This window comes from Erigeron canadensis, chromosome 5, assembly GCF_010389155.1.
Source record: "Erigeron canadensis isolate Cc75 chromosome 5, C_canadensis_v1, whole genome shotgun sequence".
In the NCBI taxonomy this organism is placed as follows: Eukaryota; Viridiplantae; Streptophyta; class Magnoliopsida; order Asterales; family Asteraceae; genus Erigeron; species Erigeron canadensis.
The window spans coordinates 41,081,972-41,103,278 of NC_057765.1; the positions used below are offsets into that span (position 1 = coordinate 41,081,972).

General features: G+C 32.6%; 2 protein-coding genes across 5 annotated transcripts; both read right to left on the reverse strand.

Moving 5' to 3' along the window:
* Positions 1-306: 306 nt before the first annotated feature.
* On the reverse strand, positions 307-7,651 carry LOC122599641 (chaperone protein dnaJ 13). Of its 3 annotated transcripts, XM_043772181.1 has the most exons (14): positions 7,280-7,651; positions 6,118-6,404; positions 5,198-5,395; positions 4,981-5,095; positions 4,523-4,609; positions 3,984-4,072; positions 3,475-3,559; positions 3,327-3,380; positions 3,116-3,196; positions 2,487-2,564; positions 1,959-2,198; positions 988-1,095; positions 538-642; positions 307-437 (listed from the first exon to the last, which is right to left on the reverse strand). In XM_043772181.1, the coding sequence occupies exons 1-13, from the start codon at positions 7,421-7,423 to the stop codon at positions 583-585; spliced, it is 1,626 nt and encodes a 541-aa protein (XP_043628116.1). In that variant the 5' UTR covers positions 7,424-7,651; the 3' UTR covers positions 307-437; positions 538-582. The 3 variants fall into 3 exon arrangements, with proteins under 3 accessions (XP_043628116.1, XP_043628114.1, XP_043628117.1); XM_043772179.1 differs by having other exon boundaries at positions 307-642; XM_043772182.1 differs by having other exon boundaries at positions 307-639; positions 7,280-7,649.
* Positions 7,652-17,268: 9,617 nt separating this feature from the next.
* LOC122600139 (V-type proton ATPase subunit F) lies at positions 17,269-21,165 on the reverse strand. 2 transcript variants are annotated; one of them, XM_043772804.1, is made up of 5 exons: positions 21,054-21,165; positions 20,581-20,664; positions 19,751-19,832; positions 18,456-18,538; positions 17,269-17,713 (listed from the first exon to the last, which is right to left on the reverse strand). In XM_043772804.1, the coding sequence occupies exons 2-5, from the start codon at positions 20,641-20,643 to the stop codon at positions 17,549-17,551; spliced, it is 393 nt and encodes a 130-aa protein (XP_043628739.1). In that variant the 5' UTR covers positions 20,644-20,664; positions 21,054-21,165; the 3' UTR covers positions 17,269-17,548. The 2 variants fall into 2 exon arrangements, with proteins under 2 accessions (XP_043628739.1, XP_043628738.1); XM_043772803.1 differs by having other exon boundaries at positions 20,581-20,667.
* Between the last annotated feature and the right edge of the window lie 142 nt (positions 21,166-21,307).

The following is a 21,307-nucleotide window of genomic DNA, read 5'->3' on the forward strand; positions in this document are numbered from 1 at the left end:
AGACTATAAAGACTAGACAAATAAACCTCTTTTTGTATAAGCAATAGTATTAGTATAATACGAGTAGCATATATCGAATTCAGATAAGAGTCAATCATAGTAATCATTGAAGTTGGTTTGCAAAAGGAGATCTGTAACAGTTAGGACTCAGGAACGTAGTGTAGAATCAATCACTTTGGTCAACTCTGTATGTATAAGTTGGTTGAAGTTAACGTCTTTTTTGGCATGGCTTACTCATATAGGCAAGTAGATAGGTCTAAATCCACAAGAAACTGTTTGTCATGATCCATTTATAACCATTTCATATAGAAAATAACAGATTACCATAAAAGAACCGTCTTAACATTCATCGGTTATCTCTATCCTCTTTCAGGGTGAGTTCAGAAGTCATTCACCAAACACTATAATCCGCCAAAAAAGAAGTATACAGCCAAGACCTTCATCGGTCGAACCACCAGAATTATAAAAAAGGAATTTCAGATAAGCCAAAACAATATGTTGAAACAACACTATAAACTTGTCTAGTTTCTATGATACCTCTTATGCATATGCAAAAAAATGGGAGAAAGACCTCAGAATTGATTATATTCTGTGTTCTTCCTGAGGCAATATAAGTTCTTGAAGATCATCGACCTCAACCTGCTTAGTAATGTAGCAGTTTGTCAAGTGGTTGCATGAAAAACTGGAAGTTAAAATGTAAGGAGTGCTAGAGGATGCAGAATCGACCCATTTACTTGTAAATGGGTCCACTCGAATTAGGGTCAAAAAGAAATAGCTTAAACATGCACTGATGCACAGCACATTATCAATGCACTAAACCTCATAAATCATTTCATTATAACCATTTGCGATATAACTTTTGTAAATATAACTTACAAAATTAAAAACTTTAAATCTTGGACAAAATGTTTATTGGTTCAGTCATTAGACCTGTTACCCAAACCACCCAACCTGCCCAGTGTTTGCCACAGCCAACAACGGAAATACCTCGTATCTGTTGTCACCATAAGTATACTTCACATATAATATCTTGCTTTCACCGGGGCAAGGGTCACAAAAGCCCATAATTCCTGATTTCTTTACACCTTCATGTAGCTACATAAACGAAGACTAAATTTTTATATGGTACAAGAATTCATAATTACAATTAAAAAAGTTACAGATTTTGACTTTCAAGGTCAATTCGTCAATTCTAATATAAAATAAAGGAGATGGCATTAAGACCATTTTATTTATAGTACTCATTATCAAGTTTCTATTGGTCAATTGAATTCTTAAACAAGATAGAAAGAAATTAGCAATAACCAAAAAGAATGGAAAAAACGCCCAATAAACCCCTTTGCCCTTCAGACCGTCACAACCAACGGCATCGGAAAAATCAGTTAACATTTGAGACAAGTCGATCACCCTCTTGAAATACCAAAAAAAGTTCCCAACTCATTTTAAGTCTCTCTACCTCTGGGTAGAGGCAAGATTGTCTACGTCTCACCTCCCCCATACCCCGCATGCAGGGATTAGGTCTTGTTGTTGTTGTAACTCATTTTAAGTCTGCTTGTTTTTATGTTAATGACTTAATTCACTTTTATTTAAGAAAACTGCAGGGCAAAGTTGAAACTTAGTTCGACTTTAAAGCTCAACAAATTTCTTTCAGATATTACATCATAAAATTTCAAGTTAAAACTTAGTGCAATTTTAAAGCTAAAATAATTTCAGCTTATTTTGAGTATTAAGGCCAACCATGTTAATTCCCTTGTCCAAGAGAATAAAGTGATGGATCTTGTAAAATGTTTAGCTTCGTCATATTAATACAAAATTCAAATGGTTTAAGCATGCAAGCTTTTAAGGAAATACGTGTTTTTGGTGACTCACACATGAATTTTGGTAAAGAGTAACATCACCAATCCTATAAAATTCACCCCAGACATTAAAAACCAAAGATTAATTAAATTGATGTGTACCTTAAGTTGCCCAGAATCGCTAACTAGGAAATTTAAAGGTAACGTCACATCAAAAATCTGTGAAGCTAATTCATCTGTATTCTCTTCAGGATTACTGATGCTCTTCAATGCTTTAGGGTTCCCATACAATGCTTCAACAATGACCAATCCGTTGGTCGTTGATTGTTTATTTCGTTTCCGATTGGCCACATTTAGCAACAACTGCTGAGCTTTCTCAGCTGCTGCTTTTGCTTCTTGAACCTACAATTCGCACATAGATTTATTGACTTTGTGATCAAACGTTTCCTTTATTATATTTGGATTTGGATATGAAACGATAGATGAAGGGTTGGCTTCCATAAACCAACATTCCATTGAACAATGTGTCCAGCCAAACATTAACTTCTTTTAGAACATAGATAATCATTAACCAAATCACTTTATCCGTACAATAAGTACAATAAAAAGTGATCAGATGACCAGCTTGATAACACAAACCCATAACCTTCAAAAAACTTATTAAATCACATTATTATCTACTATTAGTACCTGAGTACGAGTCTGTTCCATATTCTCGAGAGCCTGTTGCTTTTCTCGTCTACGATAATAAGGTTTGAAAACAAGAGACTGCATACATACAAAAATGATCATCAAATGTAATACTAGTTAAAGATAATAAAACGTTATGCACTTCTTTTGTTCTACAAAAGTTGCACATCCTATGATTTGGACAATATCTTTGACTATAGTCAAATGTCCAAATACCCTTTACAAATGAAAATATCAGCTAATGATAGAGTAGGGATTTAATTGTAGCTTAAAGACTTTCCGCGTATGAAAAGGTTGCTATGTTTATACGAAATAAAAAACCACCCGAAAAAATAGTTGCAATTTTCAGAGATGTAAGGAAAGTCGTAAATAACACCTTATGAGACGAGACAATACTTTAGGTTTGGTATTTCTTAATTATATAGTTTATTAAACCTATTTAGGGGGAGGATCAATCTCTTATTCAATCTTTTTTAAGTAGATATTAAAACAAGTCTACATTCGATAAAGTTCACATTTCACTAATATATAGATCTTCCATTAGCTTTAAGGATCATTCGCTTGCGCCTCACTAATATATGTATTAGAACTTCGTGATGCAAGCAATAATGGTTCGACTTTAGTAATACCTTAAGGGTAAAATAGAGTGTAGTTGGAAGAATAAATGCTCCAGCAGCAAATCCAAGACTAATATGCCGTGCAAGAAAAATCTGCATTCAAAAGCTTGCCATAAGCACAGACATTTAACAGCAACAAAAAGAGAACTGTTGATAAGATATTTATCTATCCACATCAATAAAGCAAAAAGTGGATCTATTATGAGGCAACTATTTCACTTACAGGTACAGCAAACTTTTGGGCGCCACGATGAAATTCTAGTCTCCAGTGTACACCCTACAGGTAGAGAAAAATATAACTAAAGCACGTCAAAGAACCAAAATAGGATCTCAATTGTGTGGGAAAACAGACATGATTATGTAGCAAGTACCTGAATCCCAATTGTGTACATCATTCTGACACTGCTAAAGTTTGATATCTTTCTTCCTCCCCCTATTTCAAGTTCAAGTGCAGTGCTACAATAACGATGTAAATGATTAGAGAAGTTGGGTTGCCAATGGTAATGCTAAATGCATACAATATTACAAACCAAATAATCACTCAGTAAACCATCATATACAAAATGTTATGTATTTTATGTCAAAAATATCTGAATAGCTTAAATTTATAATTTAACTCTGAGTTAGACCTTAGCTCATTGATATACGTTGATTTCAGCACCTTTGGCCCAATAGTGGAACTGGTACCTTTGAGGTAGACTGAATAAAAAGTATAAAATTTCATATGCATAAAAAAAAGTAGTTATTGTACACTTAAATTAGATTACAGCTAAATAAACAAAAAATTTTATTTGTATCAAATACTAAGACATAGACATTCGATAAAAGAAGTAAACCAATGATAATAGCATAACAAAAAAGATGATGATCAAAAAAGTACCTTCCTATTTTTCCAGTAATACGACCATGCGATTTTGAGGAGAAGTGTCTAGTGTAACGAGCCTCTGCACCAAATGCACTTGTACCAATCTATAATTTAGGAAAGTCACGATCATTACAAAGCTAAATGATCTTCCTTCATAGCTTCAATTTTAGCATTAACATAAAAACATGTAGAAGGGTGTTTGCTTCTAGGCAAACCCCCTGACTGTCGGTCTCCAAAACCGCTACTACCAGTGTTCTTTATTAAGTAGCACACTTATTAATGTAAAATTTTCAGTTTGGATATTGATACAAAAGAAATTGCATTTGTCAGTAAGATTTCATGCTAACCATGTACAGCATTATAATTATGAAGTTGACAAAAGAGACCTCTAAATATTCAAACGATGACAGACTCAGTGGTCATCTGAACAACAAGTTTGACATACAGATTGTCAAGTTTATATGTTCTTTTTAAAAGTTAACAAAAGGCAGCCATTTCAACACGTTTACAGCTACGACAACTGACAGCAAAGGACATATAACTAAAAACATTACCCTAATCTCTCCAGCTGCAGCCATCTTTTCGTCTTTCTTTCGCCATCCAACAGCAATCGAGGAGTCTGTGCCTAAACTCAGCTCTATCTGGAAAAAGTGGAAACATGATATAACCTAATAATGCTAAAAAGACATTAACAAAAGATTTATGCACAACAAGAAACGCAAACTTCTAGATCAGAATCAACTTTTAGGCTTCGCTAGGAAAAGAAATAATGTAGAGCTCAAGCTTTCTTACGTTAATCAACTTTTATCAGAAAACCGTGCTTTAATCTTCTAAACAACAAATATTCTAAACTGTAGACTCTCTGTATGTACTCACCAAACAAAGCGCAATAAAAAAAAAATCCACAACCAAATATTTCATAAAAATCCCTATTCCACATTCCACATCTAAATAGTGAGATACACCACCATCAAAGCTTTATTTGAAAAGGCTAAACAGAAGAGAAACTTACATTTGCATTTGTTGTAGGGGAGAGCTGACGGTTCCAAGAATTAGAAAGATTTATCGAACCGTCTCTTAGTGACATGGCAAGTCCCATCGTTGCGTTACAATGACGAGACAGCTGGCTAAAGCAACAAAAAGAGCAATCAAGAAGACCTTCAACAAGAAACTAACTCAACACAGTTTTCATAAATATTCAAAAAAAAACAATATATGGGATTTTCTACCGAGATGTCTGTACGCCTATCAATCCACGCAATCCAGCAGAAGCCATGATTTCTATGGAAGATGCGGGAGATAACTGATGCCTAAACACCGCATTTGCATCTGCAGAACCAACACTTCCTTTTACTGCGAGAGTCCCACCAAAAGCAATAACATTGTTTTTCGATACATGAGATTGGATTTCAGTGTGCATCGATATTCTGCAAATTTAGCAAGATTTGCATTATATTGGAAAGCCATGCAAAGGTATATTATTTGACTTTATTCAAAATGGAGGTAGAATCTAGTGTATGTTTAACATTTATATCATGGGTTCTAATTATATGGTATCAAGAGAAAGAAAATGCTTACAAATCCCCAAAAAAAGACATGTTATTCTAATTAGTTCTACAATTCTGAGTTCAAATGTCAAAGTTGTCTTTAGCTATTCTTTATTCTTTTACTGTCTTTCGCATTCATAATACTTATTGTACATTTTCAGGTCTCAGCAGTAGGAGAGCTAGTAGAGCACTAACATTTATTTTTGTAGTGGCAATTTCAGAGCATTTACCTACACATGGGTCATTTTGGTCATGTTTTATCTCCAACGGGTCAGATGGGTTCAACTAAAGGATATTTACCTAGAAAAAGAAACAGGTCAAAAGCTTGAGAGTCATCCCAAGTGTCAAATACGTACGAACATCCTAAAATTCTTACTTACGTTAGCACATTATTTTAAACTTCAAAAGGGGTGTTAAATGTGCTTTTCAACCAAAGCCATTTACGAAGCTCAAATATTAACTTGCTACTATTTTTGCTACAAACTTTAATGAGGATACAAGACTACCAAATCTTGAAGCAATTAAAAAACTAATAAATGTCAATACCAAAATTTGTCAGTTTAATCTATTAAATATATGTAGTAGAGAATCAGAATCCATACATTCTCATAAGACCATGCCCGGCCATTAAACTTGGAACTGATAACTGTGCAAACATTGCACCAGAAGGTTGAAAATTAGCAGCCGTTTTTTCTTCTTCTTTTCTGCGTTTTAGTCTTTCGAGTTCTTCCTTGATTTCATCCACTTTATTTAACTTTGGACCAAGTTCCAAGCCAGAGGTTAACCCTTCCATCCCATATATATCATATATTTGTCTCTTATTCTCGTCACATAATATCTCATAAGCTTCACATATCCTCTGAAAGTTCTCTGTAGCTACCTCCTTCATCTGGAAAACAATATATAAACATATGAATGAAAGACTGAAAAGTTGGTTTTATTACTAATAGTTCTAAGGAAACTGAAAACCTTTGTGCTTAAAAGCCGTTAGCTACATTAAGAATAACTAAGTAAAAAGAACCACAATAATAGATCAATAACCTAAAATGACAGCGTTTTTGAGTTATTATGTAATTGGTACACTGATATAATTCATATTTCCTTACAAAATTAATCAACCTTTGGAAACAATATCGTAAAACAATCATAGGGATACGGAGCTTATTATGTGAATATTGTACATTTTCCCCATGAAGTGGTATCTATTTACCCTGCTACTTTTCCATATATAGTAAATACACTAGGAATATTGAGTTGCCACTTTCAAAATACACACAAATTTTGTTAAATATCAATAATATCTAAATTCTTCCATTTCGATAATTTTTTAACAACTATAATGTGTTCTTCAAATTTCTCATCCCCAAAAAACTTCTTATCGATGTCAACGACTATTTCTCCGTGCATAAAAGTAAAACACATCACAACTAACCGACATTCACAAGACATTCGAATTATTACCAAAATCAAAACAAAACCTATACCAATATCAACCTAAACATAAAAACTATAATTTCATATGTATCATTACCATTACAATACAATAAAAAAGAAAAAAAATTACAATAACTTCTTAAAACAATAACAGAACCTCCAGTTAATACACACACATATGCACATATATTGATATATATATATATATATATAAAAACAGGAAATAACAAAACCAATACAACCATCCAATAACATTTACTACTGCTAAAAACAGAAGAAAACCCATCATAAAATTATTTTCAGTAAATTGACACAATAAACATATATTACCTGTTGAGCTTGGTATTTATCAGGGTGATAAATTTGGGCCCATTGGCGATAAGCTTTACGGATTTCTTCATCAGAAGCTTCAGGGGAAACATGAAGTAAAGCATATAATTCTTTATTATTCGATGAACCAATTTCTTCTGTCATTTGGGTCGGGCCAAGATTCCCTTTTTTAGGGTTCTATCAACACAGAATCGAAAAGGGTATTTTCTTAATCAAATAAAGATTGATTTAAGCATCGAGAAGAATAATGGGGTTTTTTTAATTTTATTGTGATTTTTGGGGTTTGAAAAAGGGGGTTTTGTATTGGGGGGTTTAGGGGTGGGTTTTCTTATTGTTCAAGACTTCAAGTTGGTGAGGGAGGTGAGGGTGAGATGATGGATGGGTTTGGGCGTGTGGTTCATGGATCAGCAGAACGTGGGTCAGAAGAAACTATGTTTGTAAAGGGTAAGAGTTGGACCTTGTTTTTTATAGGTGATGTCATTTTAAGAACATTTTGTGTGAAAGGCGTTATTTTACAGTTAATACAAACATACTTAAATAGCCCTTTAATATTCTTGAATATCATATTTGTATCATTCTTTTTATTTTATTAATAACGAGATACATTAACCGGGCGTTGCCTCGGGAGACTTTATATTTATTGTGTTTCGTACTATGTAAAAATTATTATATGCTTTTATAAACCTGGGTTGATATTTATTTTTTTAATGAGTAAACAATTATAAATTAGATTAAATCGACAGTATAATTTTATAACAGATTAATATATTATATAAATTCTAAAATATAATAAGTATTATAGTAGAATATTTAAAATAAAAATACAAACATAATTAAAGCTAATTTCCCAAATCATTGAAAATAGAAAGTGAAACAAAAATAATCCATAATAATAAAACATCAACCGAAATAACATTGAAACTAATAAGTATTGCAAACAAATTTTTCGGAGATGGTTAGGTGTGTATATTCAAAACATACGCCTTACTGTTATGTGTATATATATACTATGTAATAGTTCACATGTAATAAGATGAGATAATCTTAAAAATATTACAAACTTATAAAATAATAATATGCAATTAAAATAAGTGATCTTTTGTAAACAAATTGGAAGTAATTTATAAGATCAAAACATAATTTGTCAAACCCAAAATTAAGAATATAAGATGGTCCAAAATAAAATGAAGTGGCTCGTTAATAAAATGAAAACGGGCCCAAAGAAAATAAAATGGTCCGTTACTATTTTTTTCACGCATTTCTGTATCAAAACATAATTTGTCAAACCCAAAATTAAGAATATAAGATGGTCCAAGATAAAATGAAGTGACCCATTAATAAAATGAAAAACGGGCCCAAAGAAAATAAAATGGCTCGTTACTATTTTTTTCACGCATTTTCGTATCTTTGTTTTTAATATATATATATATATATATATATATATATATATATATATATATTAATTTGATATAGCAAATATATTTAATTTAATAATAAGGTGGTTTTTTGTGTTAGGATTTTTTTTTCTTTCTTCAAAAGTAGTATTTTTCTTTTCCAGATTGATGACTCGCATGTTCAGTACTTCTACCTATTTGTTTTGAGTTTTTTTTTGAAATCGTCTTTTTAGATGAACTATAATGGTCAGATTCGTTTGAAGAGGATATATAGGCAAAAACAACTATTCTCCCTCTTTCAACAAAATTTAATAAAAAAAAAAGCATTTTTACTTTTCACATCTAAACTGTATTTTACCATCACATCTATAATTTATCAAACTAAGCCTTAATGAAATATATTATAATAGTATACTATAAGGGTATTCGTGCGTTGCAGCGGAGGCAGTGTGCAACATGTGAGGTGCTATTAAGATGATAATTTCCAACCGAATATTTTTTAAAAAATGGAGATCACTGTGATATGGAGATATTGTGTATGACTGGGAAAGAGAAGTGACCGTGGATGTGTTTCGGGTATTTAAGGCCTTAGGGGTAGTTTGGAAATAATATAAAAAGTGTTAAATTTAAGGGATCCAATTTGTATTAATAGAATTATAGATATATTCCTCAACTTTTAGAATAACCAAAGTACATCTATTGCATCAATCGTTGTTAATAACCACGGTACGAATGTCGTCGCCGCTCACCAGTCACCGCCAACACCAACACCATCGCCGTTGCTACAACCACTCTTCGTCGCCGCAACATGCGTGCATACGTCTAACATATAAGAGAACTTCTAATGGTCAAGATATTTGTTATAAGCATTTTATAAAACTTTATATAAAGCTATTGCTTCGATGGTAAAGTTTTTTAAATATTTTTTAATAACTAAGTTAAGAAGAGAGGTGATGTTAATAATTTACTCCAATGATAAATAAAAAGCTTATACATAAGTTTTTTCCAATAATAGAAGTTACTCCATTAAGAATGATTAAATGATAATGATGATAGATTTATCAAAGATATGATAAATTGATAAAGATTTATCAATCTCTATATCTAAATACTAATACCAACTTAAAGAAACACAAGTCTGCCGTCTATATTATCCGCCCAATGTAAGTACGAGTATTAATATATGGCGATAGTCAAGTACGGTCACTTTTACTGACCGGAGACTCAAAACGAACATTTATTAAACTATACTTCAAGAGACAAATATAATTTCTTTTTTGGTCATCACATTCATCACGGATCATTATCTCATAAAATATTGCAATATATTTTTTCAAACGTTAATCCTATAAAAATAAGACTCAACAACGAACCGGTCTCACAATAGATTACCATTTGGGTCGGGATGTAAGCAAGATGAAAGAGTTAAAAGATGATTTCTTTTAAGACCAAAACGTACGGCAATATTTGATGGTGGATTAATACCCCACGAGCTCTAGCACTTTAGCCACACAAATTAAGCCCATGTTGGGTTAATGCATTCAACCTCCGTCTCCCACAATGGGCATAAAATGAGTTTTACACAAATCAATTATCCAATAGAAAAACTACGCGTCATGCAATTAGGTAAATTTGGGGGGTTATACTGGTAAAATGCAGGCCTCCTTTATTTTATACGGGCTACGGAGTATAGACATAGATATATATATATACAGTAATTTTTTTCTACCTTTCTTTTCCCTGTCCCCCACGTACCTCCTGCTTCCTGACCATTTATAATGAAGAACTCTAGAAAATTCAATCCCAAATCAAAGATGTCATTATACATACCTTTTGAAATCCAAACACAAATCATAATAATAAAGCTAATGATTCGATGCAAAATAGTATCAAAATCTTGGAAATCGCTTATGGAAAGCTCCGGGTTTATGACCGATTACAACGTCCTTCGAACCGGACCACATAATCTATTTATAAGGTACGACGATCATACAAATCAATCCGAGGAGCTAAAACTTGTTTCAATTCTTGATAACATCACATTCCCACAACAAAAGTTTGTTCCCACTATTCCTGAATCATTTAAACTACTTGACGGAAAGCCGAGAGTAGTTGGTAGTTCTCAGGGGTTGTTTTGCTTTTATATATGGCGAGGTGATTCTTACCCTTACATTCTTAGTAAGTTGATTGTTATATGGAATCCTGCTATAAACAAGTCCATTGCTCTTGATGATGTGGGTGGGCACTATGATACGAGTAGTTTTTATAGTCTTTTAGGATTCGGGGTTTGTCCCGATACGTTTGACCCTATGATTGTCAAGATTGATGGCCAATCTGGAGAGAATTGGACGTGCGAGGTATTTAGATTAAGTGAGGGGGTTTGGACCATCCCAATAAGCTATCCGCCTGGTGATTCGATTAAGTTTTTAGATCATCAGGTTGACGTCAATGGGTTTATGTATTGGAATGCTTATGATGAGGGTTTGGACCATCGATCTCATCGTTTCGATCATTTGATATGAAAAGTGAAATATTTGCAAGAATAAGTGTGTGGCATAATCTAAATATTTTGGCATTTCTAAGCTAATTAAGAGAGTCTCTTGCCGTGCTTGAATACAATAATGAGGCTGTGGTACAGAAACAAATTTGTGCCGTATGGATGATGGTGGGGGATAATGTTCATAGATTATTTACAAAGCTATACACTATTAGCACACAAGATGCAATATTATGTGAGACACTAGGGTTTAAGAAATGTGGCAAACCTATCGTGGGAACACCAGTGGATGACCATGACGGACCAGTGTTACTTTCAGTTTATGAACCACACTCCAAAAATATCGATAGTCTTGGGATTTATGGAGCACCTGGTTCATTGTTTGTAAGCCCATACACGGAAACTTTACTTCTTCTTGATCACCCAAATAATCATGGCAAGCCTGTTCCAAGCCGAATCATTGATTGAGTTGTGGTTATCAACATCGAGTCATTGATTATGCTTTAGTTTTACTTATATATGAGTTAAGAGTTTCCTTGAAATCTTGGCCCATATGTTCATGTAGCAGAAACTCAGATCTCTAGACATTAGTTTAGTGTTTTTTGTAAAATGCTTCTTTTTTGCCTGTGGATATGGTAACTTTGATAACTCTATAGCGGTTATCCTATATGAACACATCTTGTGATCATGTTATAGCCCTTTAAACTTGCTTTAAATTGCTTTACTATGTCCTATGTTTTGAAAGAATATGGTATCATGTTACGTTGTACTTAAATATAGCTTTAAACTTTTTTATGTTTTTTCTGGTGTAGATGGAGAACCAGAGTTGGGTGGGTCTTTGGATTTGTTTCCTTTGATTGTGTGTCTGTGTGATTTTTTGGAACTTTTTTTTTCTGGGTTGGGTAACGGGTTTTTTGGGGCCTTTTCTTGGGGGAAATGCCTTGTTACTGATCTAGTACAGTAGTACTTGTGTTTACCTTATATTGGAATGTTTCTGTTGCTTATTTGGTGGACCATGTGGTTGAACTGGGAGGACATTAGTTTTGTGTATCTTGTTAATATTTGGTATGATGATTGTTATGGTAATTTTGTAAAGTCAGAAGCTGTTGAGCCTTTATATTTTTTTGGGGAGGGCATTATTAATGTGTACTTGGTTTCTAGTTGGAAGAAGTGTAAGGTGGGGATGAGTAAAGTGGACGACTTTTGGTGTAATGATTTACAAGTAAATATGGTTTTTGTTGGATGCATTCTTATCTTCTGTTTTGTCAGCTCAGAAAAATGCTCTAATGGGTGTAAGGAAGGCCTCATATACTAAATGGCAGGAGGGTATGGGAGAGGAGTTTGATTTCAATTGTGTTTTTGTTGGTAAGTTATTGCATAGTTTGTATAGATGGAGAGCTATAATAATGAAATGTCCTATCTGTGGCTGAGAAATGAGCTTTGGGATATCAAGTTCTATGCTTTTGGCTAATTTTTATGGAGAGGGGATAGCTGTGAAATTGCATTTTTTGAAAATGTTATAACTTTAAGTAGGATATTAGCATTGTAAATGCAAAAGTGTTTTTTGGATGAATATTGGAAGTGTATTATGTATTTATGTTATTAGGATGGGATGGCAATTTATCAGGATGGTTTGATGGATTGGCAAAGTTGTAATTTATCAGCATTATGTGGGGTCAAATTCTGAGCTAAAATGAGGTCCTTGGAGTGGGATAGATTATTTGAGATTTCATCATTTAGACTTGTAGTAATTTGGTGTGTTTCTTATGTATTCAAATATGCAAGTTTGTTCATGTTATCATGCAGGTCACATTTTTTAGCCAATCCGGATACGTGGAGAGTTATACAAAGTTGGGCCAAGATATGATGGGGGCAGTTAAGAAATAAGCCCTGTTGGTCCATGGAGTCTAATCGTGGGCCAATTACTTTTTCTATCAAGCATTCAAGCTTGCCTTAAGAAATAAGAGCATATAAATTAACAAAATCCTAAACTATAAAACACTTCTCATTTTTTGTCGTTGCTTTTATGCTTTAGTAATACACTATTTTTTAAATAAAAATTTTTACGCTTCATCGTAAGTTGTATATGCTTTATTAGTGATAAATATATTGTATTTTAAGAAATACTTTGAGAAAAAATGAAAAAAGTTGCCTTTCAACATACACTAGCGACCTCTCGTAGTAATGTTCTATTTTAACACACAATTTAGCACAAATGGTTGAGATACAGAACAACGTTAAAATAGTATTCAATGTTTTTTAAGTCGAACTAGATTTTTTCCTTGCTTATCGCTCGAATAGGTTGAGCTAACCGGGTTAATTGAACTGGTCAAACGGTGGAGCTCGGTTTTATGTATTTTTCTTTAAAAAAATTACCCCAAAAATCATTGGGTTTGCTAATTACAATCTTTGCAAGTAATAAATAAATAAATGTATACACATTAGAAGCTTTTTTCTATTCAAAATCATTTTAAAATAGATAGCTGTTAAATATTATTTTTTTCCAAATAGGTAAATTTTATTCACAACATTCTACAGTTCTTGCCATGATCAAATCATACATTAAATAATTAATACCAAATTTTCCAACTAATCATATACCTTTTTGAATCTGTTTAATATATAATGTATCACGTACGCAAAGATTTATTATGAAAAAAACCTTAAAAGGCTCATTATCACATTCCTAAAACTATCTCATGCTTTTTACTAGCATATGCCCTGGCTTCATTAATTATATCTGCTTCCCTATTAGTATAACACACATATGTACACAGTAACACACGTTTTTCTTCAACAAACTTCCATATATATATATATATATATATCTCAAATTTCTTTGCATAATCAAACACCAAAAAAATGCATATTCTTGTTCTAGCCAAAATAAAACTCTTGGGAGTTTCTAAGTTCCATAAAGTTGCAAATACACCAATTCTAGCCACATTAATATGGCCTTTCTTTTTGAAAGTAATATTGAGTTTGAGACCAATCCAAGACATTGTTAAATCCATGATCCGTGATTCAAGACTTTTTGTCTTTCAGTTGCGACACATCGCCTTGGAGGAAAACCGAGAAAGAAGATGGGGCCGCTTTTTTCGACTAGTCCATGATAGGCTAGTTATTGGTGCACAATCAATGGCTTTTGTAAATGATGAACAAAGCTTGCATACGATGTCAATGGTGGCCCTCTAAGTTTATAAGGTAGTTTTTGTTTAAGAGGATTTATTGAGCTTGAAAGTTGAAATAAAAGTATATACAACACCCAGAATCCCAGATATACAGTACTTGATTAAGATGCCAAAAGTTGTTTGTTACATTGCTAATAATGGCAAACTTGAACTGTAATCGGTAATTTAAACTTTTGTACTTGAGAAGAAATTACTATGAACTAATGAACTATAATTGATGTGTACGTATTTTCTACTTTTATTGTAATGGAGTGATGTGTGTTTTGTAAAAATAGCTTCCAGTCCACGTTTAGCAATGGCGTAAATAATTAGCTTACATTTAAAGCACAATATTTTTTGCTAAACAGTAAACACTATTACATTAATTATGTTTCAACTGTAGGAAGCCTTGTGTATGCGAAGTATGTACATGCCCTCATAATTAAGCATACCTAACAGGCATATTTGGACGTTACCAATTCAATCAAGAAATGGATCGATCATTGGAAAGCGGCCAAAATGTTTAGAAATCTTAACATGAAAGTAATGGTAAATATAGAAGTACGTCTTTGTGTTAATTCATGTTTGAATTTTATATAAAGTGGGCTAATAAACAAGGGTCATCGATCAAATCCCTAGTTTTATAGACTTGCGTACTTTTCAAGGGCAGAACTACATTAAGCCGAAAGGTAGTCCGGGCTATGGGTCCGTTCAACTCAGGTAGTGTAAATTTTTACGAAATACGTTTATTTATTTTTTAATGGTGTTACGGGTCAACGAAATTTGGAATACCGGTTAACGTGGATGACTTTAAAGTTTTGAAAGTTTTTTACAGCAATAAGCTTATAGAGATGTATTTTAGTAACTAAATGGAAAATAAAACTAACAAAAATACTAAAACTCTTATAAAATGGTAAAAATAAACAAAAAATCGTTAAAAATGCTCAAAAATTGCAACAGTCTAGTAATTAGTGTTACTTTACATAAATATGAGGCTATTGTTAAAACTTTTGTGCTACGGCCTAGGGTCATTCGGATTCTTGGTTCCGCAACTGGTACTTACCATAGTGTTCTTTTAATTGAGATTATCAAATTATTGTGTTTGATTTACGTGTGTTTATTATGAGGGCTTGTACATACTTAGCATACACAAGGCTTCCTATATATAGTAGAAGCATATTATATATAAGTCTCATTTATATCTCACCACTTTTCAACTCAATTGGATATAAGACAAACTTGTCATCTTTAAACACAAGGGAAACTAATGGTGAGCAATTATATCTATATATTAATTAAATAATTATATATTAATGGAGGTTGAAACAGTAAACAAAGATGAATAGTAACCGCCTATGTGGCGACTTAGTATTCGTCCACCACATATTTTCAATTACTAATCAGATTTTGTTATATCGTATTTCGTTTGGGTTTTCAATTACGGGTTCTATATATTAATGAAGGTTGAAACATGAACAATAAACAAGGATGAATAGTAACCGCCTATGTGGCGAGTTATTATTCGTCCATCACACATCCTGAACTACTAATCAGATTTTGTCATATCGCATTTCGGTTGGGTTTTCAATCACGGGTTACCTATTGGGTTTTTTTCATGCTTTTTTCCTTTTGAGTTTCCAATCAATATGTTACAACTTTTTCCTTTTCGCATGCAAGTTTCATTTTATTTAGCTTTTAAACTTTCATCTTTCTAACTTTTCCCACGAAAGTTTCATTTGTTTTACTTTCTATCACATAAATTTACTAAAGTTCCTCCATTTTACTTTTTGTCACATCACTTTCGTTTTATTTACTTTTTTCAAGAAAGTTTTCTTTTATTTACTTTTTATACTTTTATCACGAAAGTTTTATTATCATACTTTTCACATAACCTTTTTTTTTATTATTATTTTTACTTTTGTCAATTACAAGAAACTTTTAACCTTTTTACTTTTTGTCAAAAAACTTTATTTCTTTTACTTTTGGCACGAAAAATTTGGTTTAGTTCGTTTTTAAACTTTCATTTTTTTAACTTTTGACACGAAAATTTTATTCTTTTTACTTTTGATCACATAAATTTACTTAAGTTTTCGTCCTTTTACCTTTGCCACATCACTTTCGCTTCTTTTACTTTTCGCACAAAAGTTTTGTTTTATTTACTTTCTATACTTTTATTTTTCTTATTTTTGCCACGAAAGTTTCATTATCTTACTTTTCACCATATAAATTTTGTTTTTTAAAACAACAAGTTTTTTCCATTCCTGGCACGAAACTTTTAACCTTTTTACTTTTTGTCGTATAACTTTAATTCTTTTACTTTTGGCACGAAAGTTTTATTTTCTTTACTTTTAAAATTTTCATTTTTCTAACTTTTGTCACCAAAGTTTTAGTCTCTTTACTTTTTATCACACAAACTCCTTAATTACCATGAGTTTTTTTTTTCCAGGACAACGCCCAAAGACTATGGGATGACCAGTGTTTTCTTTGTTTTTTTTTGCTTTTATCATGTTTTACGATCATTGCAGTCCGCAACGCGGACGTTGAATTATACTAGTTTTACATACGTTACACTTCTCAAGGACTTTGTCAATATTGTCAATATATATAAGCCCTTCGGCCAAGAACGATAATCCCAAATCATGCAAGTTATCATATGTTACACTTATCATATATTCGTTGCCTTAAACGTTACAACTTTACGGTTATGTCATATAGACATTCATCATGCAACTATGCAAGTTACCATTTAGTTTTGACATCCATAAGATATTAAGATGTAACTCTAGATCTTAATAAACTACTAAAGTCTAAAGCCATAACTATTCTTAAAGATTCTATTCTAGAAATAAGAGAAAAATTTTCATTATACTCTATCCTTTAGTGTAATTATTACAAACATTCGAACTTTGTTTATAGGATATAAATATATACGAGTATAATTTATAAACGATTATATAATGGACCAAAAAGATAGAAGTACAGACAACCAGTCCAAGATTAAAACAATCTCACAATTCAAACCAACCATTTTACTAGAGACCGACATGATGATCGAGCCTGATGTTTTTACTCACTTCCTAATACATAAAATGCATTTTATTGTTGCAAGAATTTGAATTTAGAATACACCCCTAGTGCTTAGATTTCCTTCAAGGTAATCACACAGCTTCAGGTTGAAGAAACGTGACTTTGATAAATATTTTTTCATTCAACGCCTATCACCGGCAACAGATTCAGTATTGAAGAGGTACTTGACACGCGATAGCACAGAATCATGTGCAGGATCATAAGGGTGGTCCTTTGAAGGAATCTCCAAAATTGCTGGGACTGGTTTATTGTAGCTATCGACTAAGAACCTTATCATATTTGCAACCTGTGAAGGACATCATTAACTTCTTGTGATAGAAAAATTAAAATGAAGAGCAAACAGCTTTTCACACTACATCGTTATTGTAAAAATGAGGTGACTAATCCAGCTTTTTGTGATTTTTTTAAAAGCAAGGTCGGCTCCACTCTATATTACTATAACCTAGGAATGAGCATATGACGCGAAAACCTGAGACTTGGCCCGCCCGAACCCGACCGATAGGGTAATGGGCCGGGTCACTGGGTCGCTTTTGTTGCACTATGGGGTTTCAGGTCGGGCCGGGTTTTGGCACATGATGAACAAATATCCTTAAACCCGAGAAGCGAACGCGAACCGAACGGCCCGGCCCAATAGGGTAACGGTCCGGGTCACGGGTTTAATTTTGTTGCACTGCCAGGTTTCGGGTTTGCACGGTCGATCCAGGTTTTGACCCATGCTCATGCCTACTATAACCATTTTTTGATTTAACATGAACATTTTTTTTAATAATGCTAGTGTGAACAATTTTAACTACCTATTACATGAACTGCTCAAAATGACAAAAAGTGTCTCATAACTCCCGATAATAAGGTGCTTGTTAGGGATTTGTAAACCACTCATCAGTTCTACGCATTGCTCAGGTAAAACTTGCATATGAACCTGGAAACTTGTTTTCACTTTTCTACTTAATAATCATAATATTAATTAAGCCTATCATAATGCGGTAGTGATATTGATATATTAGTACTGTAATAGAATAAATACTTACATATTGACTAATCAAGACTATCGCTACATCGTCTCTTGTAGTGAATTCTTTGAAAGAGTCCTCAATTTGCTTCACGGTTGTTTCTGAAAAAAAATATAAAGAATGTTACGAAGCAGCAAAAGAAACTTGAGCAATTATTGTGGAAAAATGCAAGTAAGAAAATACGTGATTCCTGCATTCTTCAATATTACCAAATATCAGCTTACCATTAGCAAAAAGCCTACTTTTATCATACCTCATGATGATCTTTTCACAACAATATTTATTGCAAACTCGAAGTGATACTAAAAAGAACCGTGTTGTTTACCAAATTTAGAAACAGTGCAAGAAACTAATCAGTCTTGGCATTTTGTTTTATGCCTTCACATATATATGTTCACTGGAATGTCAGTGCTCATTAAGAAGCCATAGGTCAAGAACATATTGTGTCTAATGACTCCCATATTTTTAATTGAAAAATCGATATACATGTTGGAATAAGGATAATAAAGTGTCCCGTGAAAATTGCAGCATCTAAACTTTTGGAAAAAACTAAAATCACAATACCAATATCCCACCTCCAGCATACCAAAAGTTAATTGTTTGGGCCTAAAATGGTCATATATTTCGTAGTTAGCAAAAATGTTTAGATACTTCATAAATGGCCAAACAATTAGTTAAAACTATTTGCCTGGTACAACATTGCCCCTTTTATAAAAGCAAGTATTAAAAGTGCTTCGATTAGTTTATATGGAATAAAAATAGTTTAGATTAGCAATTGTCATGATTACATATGGTTTTCTCCAAAAATCACACTATACTAACACCCAACCCCAAACTCAAAACCATTAATTTATAGAACTTGATAGTAACTGATCAAATCAGAGGCCACTAGTATACCAGCTGGGGCTAAGTCTGAGAAAACTTATGATATATGTGTACAGTGTACTTCAAGCTACCCCTGAATTTCTAGTGAAATATAAGCATTGAACGATAAGTTTTCATGACTTATTCCATGGTTATAGCACAAGATTAGAAAGTATCGGCAATGACTGCATAAATTTAAGTCGATTATCTACCGATGGTACTTTAAGCTTTTGGGGACTGCATTTTCGGACTAACACCTAATGTGAAGTGCTTGCTAATAAATATCTTATATTTTTTCTTGCTATAAGAAGCACACTATAGAAAACTAGATTGTCATCTAACTTTCTCACATGAGTAATTGATTATGCACAACAACAAAATTTCTACACTTGCATGCATCAAGAAACTAGATGTGAAATTCAACAGGATGTTGATAAAAGAAATAATACTTGAATCCACAATCAGATAATTTGTCTTCCGCCTCAAGTCAACATTTCCAACTCCAGCAAGTAAAAATCCAGTTACAGTGTCCTACATCAGATACGAACTATTTTAAGAATATTGTATCATCAATCTCACAAAACAAGAACATGAAATTAATCATATAGCTGCAGAAAATCAAAACTTTAATCAAAATTTCATTTCCCAACTCTTAGTAATAGCTATTTGTTACATTGTTGGAGGAAAAGTTAAAAGAGAGGGCTGAACTTTCTACAACCACCTCATCTTAAGCATATAGAACAATTTCTCATTTTTTCACTTTACGTCCACCACCGCAGGCAGCGGTCCCCACCCAAGATCCAACCCATCATGCCAATAGCCCAACTATTAACACTGCAGGACTCGAATGCATTATGCAAGATATTTATTTGGTACAGAACATGACTATTATGACACTGAATTAGTCCAAATGCATAGATACCACAATTTCTTGAATGGAAATGGCATTTTTTGTAAATTAAATTAAAAAAGGGGTGTCATTTATTAATTATTATGAAGGTACTATCCTACTAATCTAGTATGTTTCCAATAATTAAGACTATCGACGAGCCTAAACACAAGTTAAGAATACAAAGTCAATTCTACATCGACTTAAAACTAGAAGACTAAGTCATAAAACCGGTTGAAGTTTACGCTCATCCATTCCACTCGGCTCCTAATGAATGAAATGGATATGCTTTTTTCTTAAAACTAAGCACGGAACGCAACCAGACAAGCAGTACTAAAATGCCGCACGAAAAAACATACGTAAACGTCAGTTGTAAAACATTTGATTTACCTCATCGGCAATCATAGCGATAAGTGCAGAGTTGTTATTAGGGATTTGAGCTCGGTTAGCCATTTGATTCACAAGATACACCGACTACTACAATGACAAAATACATACAAACCGTTAGCTCGGCATATACATATAATAACCAAGATATATATAAGATCACACTCTACAAATTTCCATCTTCTTTTTATCACACTCTCACACATACTCTCCGATTTTTTCGATAAATTGATCCATCCAAAAATACTGCCTAGCAAAACTAACTTGAAAAAGTAAATAAACAAAAACTATTTTTATGATGAGAATTATAAAAATGAATTTAATTGATCTTCTTAGATGCATAACAAAAATTAGGGTTGAGATACATAGATATATAGATATTATTATTATAGATATAAATGATGAGAATAGAGATCGAGATAGATATTTAATTTCATTTATTTGAATTAGAAATCGAATTAGTAGCGACTGTTTACCTGTAGGCGATCGAGAAATAACGAGAGAGATGACGATTGATTGATTGATTTCTATACAACTACAATCGCAGCAACAGATATGACGATGATGATGATATTGATGATATAATTATAAAATAATACTAGTATTTTATTATCTACTTATTTAATATTTATATTTATATTTTTTAAATTTGTTATGTAAATTTGAGATGAGATCGACAGAATCAAAAAAAAAAATTTTTAAAAGGGATCATTTCGTATAGGGATGTAGC

Coding starts and splice junctions, on each gene's coding strand:
- LOC122599641 (XM_043772181.1), bottom strand. CDS start 7,423: ATGACAGAAGAAATTGGTTCATCGAATAATAAAGAATTATATGCTTTA. Junction 5,396..6,117: donor GGGCATGGTCTTATGAGAAT/GTATGGATTCTG, acceptor CTAAATTTGCAG/AATATCGATGCACACTGAAA. Junction 5,096..5,197: donor ATAGGCGTACAGACATCTCG/GTAGAAAATCCC, acceptor TTGTTGCTTTAG/CCAGCTGTCTCGTCATTGTA.
- LOC122600139 (XM_043772804.1), bottom strand. CDS start 20,643: ATGGCTAACCGAGCTCAAATCCCTAATAACAACTCTGCACTTATCGCT. Junction 19,833..20,580: donor TCGCTATGATTGCCGATGAG/GTAAATCAAATG, acceptor TATCTGATGTAG/GACACTGTAACTGGATTTTT. Junction 18,539..19,750: donor TTATCTGATTGTGGATTCAA/GTATTATTTCTT, acceptor ATTTTTTTTCAG/AAACAACCGTGAAGCAAATT.